This window comes from Prionailurus viverrinus, chromosome A2 (genome assembly GCF_022837055.1).
Source record: "Prionailurus viverrinus isolate Anna chromosome A2, UM_Priviv_1.0, whole genome shotgun sequence".
In the NCBI taxonomy this organism is placed as follows: Eukaryota; Metazoa; Chordata; class Mammalia; order Carnivora; family Felidae; genus Prionailurus; species Prionailurus viverrinus.
The window spans coordinates 70,595,659-70,606,838 of record NC_062562.1 but is presented as its reverse complement, the minus strand read 5'-3'; the positions used below and the strand labels follow the sequence as shown (position 1 = coordinate 70,606,838).

Genomic DNA, 11,180 nt, shown 5'->3' with positions numbered 1-11,180 from the left:
GACTCTCTGGCTTGTCGAGGTCCAGGTGGTTCTTGCTGTTGCCACTCAGTCGTCAGGATGAACACCTTCAGGTCCTGGTCTTTAACTCATTGACCTGACCTGGACTTAAGGTGCTTTCCTGAGAGTAAGCGACCCAGCCTGGGAGGAGAGCCAACAAGCAGACAGCAGTGGACCAGCCTGTATCCTCCCCTGGCCTGAAAGCAGGGCCTGGCTGCTCTACTGAGAAGCAAAGCTATGGAACAGGAGGTGCACAGGCAGTTGGGGTTTGTCATGGGATGGGGCCTGGAAGGGTGTGTTCCAGGACATGGGGAGGGATGCTGTGCTGGAGGTAAGAATGAGGGAGTGTGGTTTCTTTCCTGCCCCATGGGTCACTCCTAGGTACCCTGATGGCCTCAGTGCTGGCTTGTCCTCCTGAGTCTTCAGGGATCCACTCAGTCCCAGGGGCCCCTGGTTTCCACTTAAAACCCCAACGGAATCAAGAGTCTATAGATATTGAAACCTGGAGGCAGCGCCCGAAAAATGCATATAAATTTTTTCCCCAAAGTTGTGCTAGGTGTACACGCCTACAGAGAGGGAGAGTTTCGGTACACATGTAACTTTCTGTACAATGATGAGAGTCAAAATATTGGAATCGGCCCAGTCATTCAGCTTCTGGAGACGCAGAGTAAAGGATGATGTGTGGCCCCTGAGAATGCAGAAGGGGATAGGACTGTGCCTGTCCACCGTGGGGACATCCCATAGTACAAGACCCTAGTCCTGGAGGGATGCCCAACCTGTCACACCACTCATGAACACAAACACAGACACCTGGGGCCCTCAAAGCCAAAGGACTGTGAAGATGACACCGTGTCTTCTGGGCCAATATTTCTTGAAAGAATATACATTTTTTTCTGCGTATGTACTTGTTGTTTCCTATTTATTTATTTTTTTGGAGAGAGCGAGAAGAAGAATCCTGACCAGGGCTTCAAGCTGTCATTGTAGAGCCTGACTTGGGACTTGATCTCAAGTACCGTGAGATCATGACCCGAGCCAAATTCGACTCGGAAACTTGCCCATTGAGCCACCTTGGTGCCTGTCCTCATTATTAAATCTTCATTTTACTGAATACATGTCACCTGTAGGAAACCCTTCAGAACTTTATACTTTATTGCCTAATAGATTAGCATAAATGGAATATTGATGGTTTCATTTGGGTGTTTTTATAATATGCACGTTAGACCAATATCACCATGGCCAGTGGAGGAAAATGAAAGATTTTCAAGGTATTCGCTCTGGTCCAGACATTTCTCTTTTGGCTTCTGCTCTTGTGTCAAACCTCAGAGGGTCCCCATGCCAGATAATGAAGATATTTCAAGTGGGGGCTTCACCTAATCTTTGTTCTTTGAGGACTATTCCTCTAGTGGATTCCTTGAGTGGAATATTCCACTAAAATATTAGTGCCATTGAATATTTAAGCAATTACTAATCAGTCTCCTGTCATGTAGCCTGACACAACAGGCCATGTTGTGTGTTTGCACACACATGGAAATCCCAGAGGAGCTAAAGCAGCAGAAACCGAGATCGCTGGTTGCAGAGACTGGGGTGAGGGAATGAGCCGTGGGTGATTAGTAGTCCATGTGTCTCTGTGATGGAAATGTTCTAGGAGTACATAGTGGTCACGGGTGTAAAATCCTGCGAATGTACGTACTGACACTTGAAGTTGTAATTTCAAAGGATCAGAGTAAATTGTTTGGAACTTAGTTTATCTTTTATTTATAAAACACTAATATATAAGGACAGTAAATACCTCCATAAGAACTACAGAAATGACAAAGAATGCAATGACAAGGTCAGGGAATTCATCCTTTGGGGCTGCAGCGGACATGAGCCGCTGTTGGGGAGCTGAGGCTGGTTGCTCAGCTGCAGGAGGTGGTTGTTCCAGCCCTTCTGTGACCCTGCCGGCTGGGGCTGGGGGCTGCTCATGCTCTGGGGCCACCAAAGGGGCAGGTGGTTCTTCCAGCTCCTGACTGTCGGCCAGAGCTGGGAGTACTTCCTGCCCTGGTGGGGACACTGCAGTCAGGGTCTCCGATTCTCGTACACGCTGAGCTCCAGGAGAACTAGTGGCTTCAGGCAGCCTGGGCCGTGAGGCTGCAGTGGGTACCACGGAGATAGCGGGGGCTCGCTCCTGAGGGACGTCTGAACGTGGCTCTGGAGCTGGTGCCATGGCTTCAAGAATAGAAAGTGTCATCACCGTGAGTGCCATTCCATGGCAGGAAACCTCTCCCGCAGACATTGTCATCTGAGTCAAAGAACCCACCAGGAGGAAATCTCCCAGATGGCAGGCTAATGGAGCAGTGATCTGAGACTAGTCCCTAGGCCTGTCCCACCTACCGTCTCAGGAAACATGTTCTCTGTGGCATACCCCGTCCCCTCCACATGCCCACATCACCCACCCAGAGTCCTCCTCGCCCAGAGACTCTGGCTCATTGGGCTCACGGTGTTTCCGCCATGAGTAGAGAAGGCGGGCGCGGCGCTGCAGCTCGGAGCCCGGCATGTGTACCCCTACATATGCCCGCAGCAACTTCAAGCTGGTGAAGTCTGGAGGCTGGAAAAAGTCCTCGGGGTAGTGATCCAGCCAGGTGCCCAGGATGGAGGAGATGGCCCTGGGGATACAAAAGTAGCCAGAACAATCACCATGGGGTGTTCCTCCCGCTGATATCTCAGGACAGGCCTGTGGGACCTGGCCTCTATGCCTCCTGCTCCTGGATGTCCAGAGGGTGGTTCTGTACGTTGTCCACCTGTGATTTGGCAGTCCCGCCGACGAGAGACCTGGTCACTGAAGAGGGACCGTCAAGATTCTGTTTGACGGGAACCCCTTAACCAATGATGTGGTGGTCTCTGTCCTTCTTGGGGAAGCCAGCCAGACTCCTCGCTGTGTCCCGCTGCCTACCTCCCACTGGAATTCAAGTCCGTGCGTGAGTGGAGGGGTGGTGTCGGGGTGAGTCAGTGCCTTCACTGCATACCCTAGCGCTCCACGAAAATCTGCGCAAATACGGGACAAGAGGACTCTGTCTCTTACCTGGGCTTGCTGGGACCCTCCTGGTGCCTTCAACGTGACGACCTGTGCCTCTGTGCTGCCTCATGCACTCAGTGCACATGTGGGTGTCGTCCCACTGACACCGTTCTCCATCGTGTGGGTGATATGTGCTCCTTGAGCCCTCACTGTGTCTCCTGTACCCTTGCTAAGCACGCACCGTGGATGTTCCCCAAGGTGGTGAGTGTGATGCTCCCCAAAACTGTCATTCTGGGTCCCCTGATGGGGGTCTAGGCAAGGCTGTGAGTGGGAAGGGATAGGGTTGGACTCTCTAAGGGGCTGACGCGGTCCTCTGGCGCCCTCTGCTGCCTCCTTGTGCCCACAGCCCATCCTCTACCAGACAGGACAGAACCCCTTTCCTTGCTTCCAAGAGAAAGCCCTCAGAACTTTGCCCTCTCACAGGACTCTCAGACGTGTGGGATGCTGGGTCCTGCAGCCCCTCCCACGCACAGTCTCAGCACTGCCCTCTTGGAGAAGGAAGGCCCTCCAGCCTGAGCTCAGCCTACTCACAGTTTCTCCTGCTCCCGGGGTCCGCCATCCTCCTCAGCCTCTGAATGGAAGCATCCGTATCTGGAGGAGGCCAGAAGGACATCATATGAGCTGTCCTGTGGATGCTACGTCTTGTCCTATCCAGAGTCCCTGGCTGCTGACTAGAATGGAGCTCTGGAGGGGAGGGTACTGTCCGTTCTGCGCATTGGATCCCAGTCAGCTCCTACAGAAGTGCCTGCACCTAGTGGGGCTTCCTGCGTGTTTGAAGAATGATAGGGCCCCAGTCAGCTCCATCACACATATTGGTGTGGGTCTGGGCGTGCTGCTCATCCTGGGCATCCTTGACTGGTTTGAGCCAGGACTCAGACACACAGATAGAGCCTCCAATCTCCTTTTCCAATGGGAAAACAGCCCAAGTCAACACCTGGCGACAGTGAGGGATGAGGCAGAAAGTTGATCATGGGCAAGAGGACAAAGATGACCCAGCAGAGACGCAGCCCTGCCAGCAGAGCTTTCCACAGGCCAGGGTGACTTTCCCTGCTGTGCCCCCACTGAGGACCTGGAGTGTTTCCACCCGGATCAGAGGAACAATGTGAGACGCCAGGACGTGTGGTGACTTTCCTGAGACTCCTAGCTTTCAGGGGCTGAATCGCCCTGGGCTGTGAAGGGCAGGGTGCTCACCTCATAAACAGTATTTCCAGGACCTGCTGGGTGGTAGCAAATGTTCTGTATGTTCTCAAGAATGTGAAGAGGTAGGAGGGGTCTCTACCCAGGAAAGCAGGTACCAGGTGCTCCACTCGCTGTTCCAGTAGCATCCAGCCTCCTTCCATGGTCCCTTCCTCACGGTTCTCATTGTCGGGCATGGGTGAGATGTTCATACCCTGAGGTAGAACACAGGAGGGACACAGAGTCAGACACAGCACCATGGACATCAGGAGGCTTGGGGTCCAGAATGCAGACCAAACCCCCAAGCCGTCAGTGACTTGTGGCAAGAATGAGACCTGGGTGCCCAGACTCTGAAGAAGGATGTTGGTAATCACACGAGAATTTGAGTTGGGAAATGGCTGAACACGTTAGGATCTCCGATCTGACATCCCCACAGGCGAGGGAATTAAAAGCAAGAATGACCTATTGGGACCTCATGAAGATAAAAAGCTTCTGCACAGCAAAGGAAACAACCAACAAAACTCAAAGGCAACCAATGGATTGGGAAAAGATTTTTGCAAATGACATATCGGACAAAGGGCTAGTATCCAAAATGTATAAAGAGCTCACCAAACTCCACACCTGAGAAACAAAGAATCCACTGAAGAAGTGGGCAGAGAACATGAGTAGATACTTCTCTAAGGAAGACATCCGGATGGCCAACAGGCACATGAAAAGATGCTCAACGTCGCTCCCCATCAGGGAAATACAAATCAAAACCACACTCAGCTATCACGTCACGCCAGTTAGAGTGGCCAAAATGAACAAATCAGGAGACTATAGATGCTGGAGAGGATGTGGATTAACAGGAACCCTCTTGCACTATTGGTGGGAATGCAAACTGGTGCAGCCGCTCTGGAAAACAGTGTGGAGGTTCCAAACAATTAAAAATAGACCTTCCCTATGACCCAGCAGTAGCACTGCTAGGAATTTACCGAAGGGATACAGGAGTGCTGATGCAGAGGGGCACTTGTACCCCAATGTTTATAGCAGCACTCTCCACAATAGCCAAATTATGGAAAGAGCCTAAATGTCCATCACCTGATAAGTGGATAAAGAAATTGTGGCTTATATACACAATGGAGTACTACGTGGCAATGAGAAAGAATGAAATATGGCCCTTTGTAGCAACGTGGATGGAACTGGAGAGTGTTCTGCTAAGTGAAATACGCCATACAAGGAAAGACAGATACCATATGTGTCCACTCTTTTGTGGATCCTGAGAAACTTAACAGGAACACATGGAGGAGGGGAAGAAAAAACAACAGCTTAGAGTGGGAGAGAGCCAAAGCATAAGAGACTCCTAAAAACTGAGAACAAACTGAGAGCTGATGGGGGTGGGAGGGAGGGGAGCGTGGGTGATGGGTACTGAGGACGGCATGTGTTGGGATGAGCACTGGGTGTTGTATGGAAACCAATTTGGCAATAAATTTCCTATATATTTTTTAAAAAAAACCACCAAGGAAAAAGAATCTCAGGTCAGATTGTTAGATGAGTATGCACGGCACCTCCCCACATGAACAGCAGTGTCCCTGTGATTTCTAACAGCACAGTCCATTCTGGGGATCCGAAGACAGGGACTTTACCTGGCAAAGGTTGGATCAGGATAATAGAACATGTAGGATGTTCAGTGCAGCACTGTGGCATGGCAAGAGAAGGGAATCCTGTCACAGTCCCACATTTGTGAAGGGCTGAATGGGTGAGGTGAGTGGTCTCATTTCCAGAATGTTGTCTAGGTGGTAAGGCCCTTGCTCCTGACTGGAGGGGCCCCAGGGGCGTGTTGCTTGGCCACCAAAGTGCAGAGCATTAGACATAATGCAATGAGCCCCATGTCCTTTGGGTAAAAAATCTCCCTACTCCTCACGAACGTGTGTCAGACGTGGAGAAGGTATGGAACGATGGTCGGGCGACCCGGGACCCCTGGGAACGTTCGTCGGGGAAACGTGTACAACAATGCCAATACATTCTAGACAGAATGGGACGTGAAATGGTCTCACGCCTCTTTTCTGATCTTCCTGCAAATAAGTGGAGAGTGACGTTGCGTCTGGCCGTGGCAGGGGCTGGGCCCTGCTGGCATGTTTGGGGAGCAGATGGGGTTCCAGGTTCATCTGGGACCAGGAGTCTCCGAGAGCTACCAGGGGAGCAGCAGTGTGTTTTCTGGGCCCTGGGATTCTTTGCATTGGCTCTGGGCCCTTGGTGTTGGGTTTCCCTGGTACCTGCACTCACCCTGAGCCAGCGGGGCTTCGTCCTGATGGCATGGGGCTTCCTTCTTTCCTTCAGGGAAGTAGAGCAGGGGCTCTCATTCAGCTTGTCCTCCATCTGTGGCATGTGGCTCTGTAAAGACAGTGCCCAGCAGGCAGGCAGGAGTCCTCAAAGCCGTGTCTGCTTGCTTTCACTTGTCCTCAGACCCATAAGAATTCATTCCAGATATGACACCACAGTGTGCACTCACCTCCCCCACGGAGGAGAAGCAAGGTGGCGTGAGGGCCTTGGATTCAACCTGTTACAGGTTAGAGGCCCCTCAGAGATCCCTTTTCCCTCCTTCCAGCATGACATGTGCATGGCCATGATGGGTCCACCAGGTGGTCCACTGCCATCGAACCTGCTCCGGTCCCGGGGAGGACCGGCCCCCATGTCCCCCTTTCCCCGAAACTGAACATGAGGGGATGGGGGTGCCCAGGGAAGGTTAAGAGCTATGAGCTGACCTGACCTGGCCTGCTCCAGGCTGCTCTGTGTTACCTTATGTGACCTCCCGGAAAACATCCTGAGGCATCGCCAGCGTGGGTTAAGGAAACCTCTCCAACATCTGAGTAATCCTGTGCACTGGGGTTTCTGGCATCCAGAGCCCCGGTACCTGGGAAAACAACAAGAGAACATCCTAAAGTCTCTGTGTCTGTAGGCAAGTGAGCCTGGTATGGGACCTTCCTAGAACATGGGTGCCAGGTTACAGGAGTTCCAAGCTTTCCTGGGGCCTATTGTGAGCAAAGTGATGTCACGGCCTAGGATCCGCCTCCTGAGTCCCCCTCTGGGATAACACCTTTGCAAATAGTCCTCTCTTTGCTGACTGCTCACCCCCATTCTCCATGAAATGTCACATCGGTACACAGTTCCACCAATGCACCCCTCTCCACAGTCCCCTGAGAAGCTCTGGGGGCAGCCAGGGTCCCAGCTGTGAGACCTATCTGGGTTGAGACAGAACTCTTCTTTCTTACCTCTTTCTGGTCCCAGATTCGCGACTGTGCTTCTCAGGGATGGTCCGTGTCTTTTCCGCCCAATGGAGATCATTCTAGCATGTCCTCAGGATGTCCTCAGGATGTCCTCAGGCATATGTGGGATGATACCTGTGAAATTGGAGCAGTGGTGTCACCTGTTGGAAGTTTATCCAACCACATTGACTTCAACGTCTCACCTCCTCTGATTCTGCTGCTCCTCTGATCCCAGCCCACAGTCCTTCCAGGTGTGCGTATGTGCGTGAGTGTGAGTGTGTGTATGTGTGTTTACCAGTGCTCGTTTTCTGGGGTCCCAGAAGGTCACATCCCCACCTAGGGAAGGATGGCCAAACATTTCCTAGGAGCTTAGGTTCTCTAATTTCTAAAGCAATCCCTACAGAAGGGATTGGAGTTGGGGCCTAGTAGGACAGAACTCTCTTTTACGTAGACTTTGTCAGTAGTGTGCCACGAGCCATTCCCTGCCTTTCCACTGGGTACATACAATGGGGACAGGGTGGCACTCAGTGGGTTGCCCTGGCCTGGGGCTCCTCCTCAGGGAAGAACGTGCTGGGATGTCTTCTGTGACGCTCCTCTTCAGCCTCACCCCCACGCCACCTCCATGTCTGCACCCAGTGACAGTAACACACCCTTTTCCAGACCCCCTTCGAAATCCTGGGTCAAACCCAGGACCCCATTTTGAGGACATGAAGTTGGGGTCATGCCTGGTTCTGACTTTCTACCCGTCTGTAATTCTGGGCAAGGCACTGACCCTAGCAGGGTCTTCACTTTCTCCTCCCTTCAGTGGCTCCCTGGGATGCCCCCATCCTGTCAACACATCCTTGTGGGATTTCCTTCCTGGAGTGTGGTATGGACGTAGTGTTTGATTTCTGTTGCAAAGAAGATGGCACCGTGGCCCCAGACCAAACAAGTTTAGGTGATAAAATGTGCATGGCAGGGCCACGTGCTCACTGTCACTCTCTGTGTTTTCTCTCAGCTCCTCACATTGGGGACCAACCCCCGTGTTGAGTCGTGACATGGACAGGTACACACAGCCTAGCCCTGAGAGACAACAACAGACAAGGAAGAACTAAGGCACTCGATGTGGACTGAATCCTGCCACCACCCTGAAGTGGGCTCAGGGGTTGAGTGAAGCAGGTTCTGAGTGATGACAGCAGCCCCAACCTCCTGAGAGGCTCTGGCAGGAGCCCTCCGCTGAGCCCTGCTGAATTCCTGGTCCCCTGGGCCTGTGAGGTGGGAAGTTTATGGGGAAGCCACTAAGGGTGGGGGAATATTGTCCCACGGCACTATAGCAGAGTAGTCACAACGTCCTCCTGCCCCAGGCCCTGGCCCTCCTCACCCTCCCTCTCTGCTGTCCTCCACAGCTCTTTCCGGTCTCCCTGGTCTCCTTTCACACGTCCCCTCTGAAACAATGGCCTCTGCCTCCGAGTGTCTGCCCCACTGTGCCTTCTGCCCGGATACATTCCATCGGACTTGAGCAGGGCTGACTCGTCTTGCACTGCGGCAAGTAATATTAACGTTTCCTCAGCACAGCCTTGTCAGACCCTCCCCTGGTGGAGCTCAGGACCCAATTGTCGCACCTTGAATTTTTCTATGGAGTCCTTGCTCATGTCATTCCCATTTTTGTTTCATGTTCTTTCCATCTTCCTGGCTAGTCCTGAATTCCTAGAGGGAAGATGTGGCTGCCTTACCAGCACTGGCACTATGTGAATTCTCAGATGCTCATTCCCGGGGGCTGACTGAGGAGGTAAAGGGATCCCACCCACCAATTAGCAGCTGAGTCATTGTAGCCTAATTTACCTGGGTCATTTTCCAATACTTATTTTATCGTATATCTGTTGAGTCCACTCTAGTCGTAATTTGGGGCGTGAAATCACACTCCAAGATCAAGAGTCTCAGGCCCTACTGACTGAAACAGCCAATTTTCATGGAACTAGTCTGATGTCTAAGTTACCTTGCGGGTTAACATTTCGTACGTGTATTAGGTTCTGCTGAATTACCAGAGAACGCGCCACATTTCAGAAAGCATGTCCCCATAGATTTCCTCACATGACAGAGCTGGGTGTGTGTTTAGATTGGAGACTAAAGTCCTTCATGTGGTCACTGAGGACCCCAGAGTTCCTCCATTTTGTCCCTTCTCCCTCCTGAGGATATCAGGTACATGCACAACCAGCAGCACAAGGGGCGATCAAGGGGAAAGAGAACAAGGAAATGCACCTGGGAGCATGTTATCAGCCTGGTCTAGAGTGCCTAAAATATCCACCTTTTCACTCATTCCTTGCTTTCAAGGCAAGGATTTTTAAGTAGTGATCTGTGAGAACCTATGTCCCACAAACCATGGAAAATGCATCCCTAGATATGCACCACAAAACATACGAAGGTAATTCCTGAGCTGAAGGAAAATATTCTCCCTCCGGGACACATTGTATGAAGGAAACAAGAAGAGTAAACATCTATGTGTGTGTTTGTGTGCCATCTCTACGTATTAATGAATGTGACGTTTTATCGCTATCCCTGAATATCTTTAAGAAGTGAAGGATCATTGACTTTTAAATAGAAGAATTAGGAAAACAATAAGTAAAAAATTGTAATTACTGAGATTACAGACATATAGTATTAAGATATATGAGAGTATGGGGGCGCCAGGGTGGCTCAGTGGGTTGAGTGTCCACCGCCTTGTCAGATCATGATCTCACGGTTCGTGGGTTCGAGCCCCGCATCGGGCTCTGTGCTGACAGGCTGTTTCCGATTCTGTGTCTCCCTCTGTCTCTGCCCCTCCCCCGCTCACGCTTTGTCTCCCTCTCTCTCAAAAAGAACCATTCAAAAACATTTAAAGAAATTCCATTAAGATCTAGGCCAGTAGGAAGTAAACGACTTGTGGTTGAGAAGTCAATGAAGGGCCTCCTACGATGGATTGTTTTCAAGTACGAAAACGCTCATCAACCACATAACTGCAAGTATAGTGTGAATATTGAAACTGCAGCCCAGTTCGCCAGTTAAATGGAAAGAATTCCATATATCTGTGTTCAGTTACACTTCGCCATCCAGAGCAGGGTCTGGTACACCTTGCACGTTCAGTCGATGCTTGCTGCACAATCGCATGGGTGATGGCCTGTCTCTCTCACCAAAAGAAACGCTGAAACGCAATGAAACCCAAGAAAAGAAAAATGGCACGGAGGAGTTGGGATCTGAGGCACACTGTGAAGAAAACATGGGGGTTGGGAGGTAGTGGAGGTGGACAGGCGGTTCCACAGAGTTGAAGGACATGCCACAGTCAGCGGTGGCAGGGTGGACTTGAGGGTGGGACCGCTGGTGGTGCAGTCCAGGTAGGGCCATGGGAAGGGCATGCAGAGCTGAAAAGCACCGGCCTTTCAAGGAGAAGGGAGTTGGAAGGAGTCTCGAGTGCCCAGTGTGTCTCCCTGTCCCTTAGGGCTGCCCTTGCGGTCATGGGTCACGAGCGAGGAGGGTGCACAGCTGCAGATAGATGTCCACGGTTGGCGGCAACATGAGGCAGAGTGAAGAACAAACACAGAGGCCTAGGATGCAAGAGGGAGCACTGGGTTCACGTCGAGGCACCTCCCTGGGAAACCTGCTTTGCAGAAGCCTCCTGGGTTTCTTGACGGGAGAAAGGGAGTTGTCCACTTTGGAGGAGACAACTGCCAGTCCCTGTCCCACTGGCCTGGTCT

The 11,180-nt window shown here is 51.6% G+C and overlaps 1 protein-coding gene across 1 annotated transcript; it reads right to left on the bottom strand.

The window, feature by feature from the left end:
* Positions 1–1,350: 1,350 nt before the first annotated feature.
* On the bottom strand, positions 1,351–7,231 carry LOC125160232 (ral guanine nucleotide dissociation stimulator-like). The gene is made up of 6 exons (XM_047848991.1): positions 7,007–7,231; positions 6,494–6,601; positions 4,244–4,443; positions 3,584–3,643; positions 2,476–2,642; positions 1,351–2,205 (listed from the first exon to the last, which is right to left on the bottom strand). Exons 1-6 carry the CDS (start codon positions 7,142–7,144, stop codon positions 1,763–1,765), a joined length of 1,116 nt encoding a protein of 371 aa, XP_047704947.1. The 5' UTR covers positions 7,145–7,231; the 3' UTR covers positions 1,351–1,762.
* Between the last annotated feature and the right edge of the window lie 3,949 nt (positions 7,232–11,180).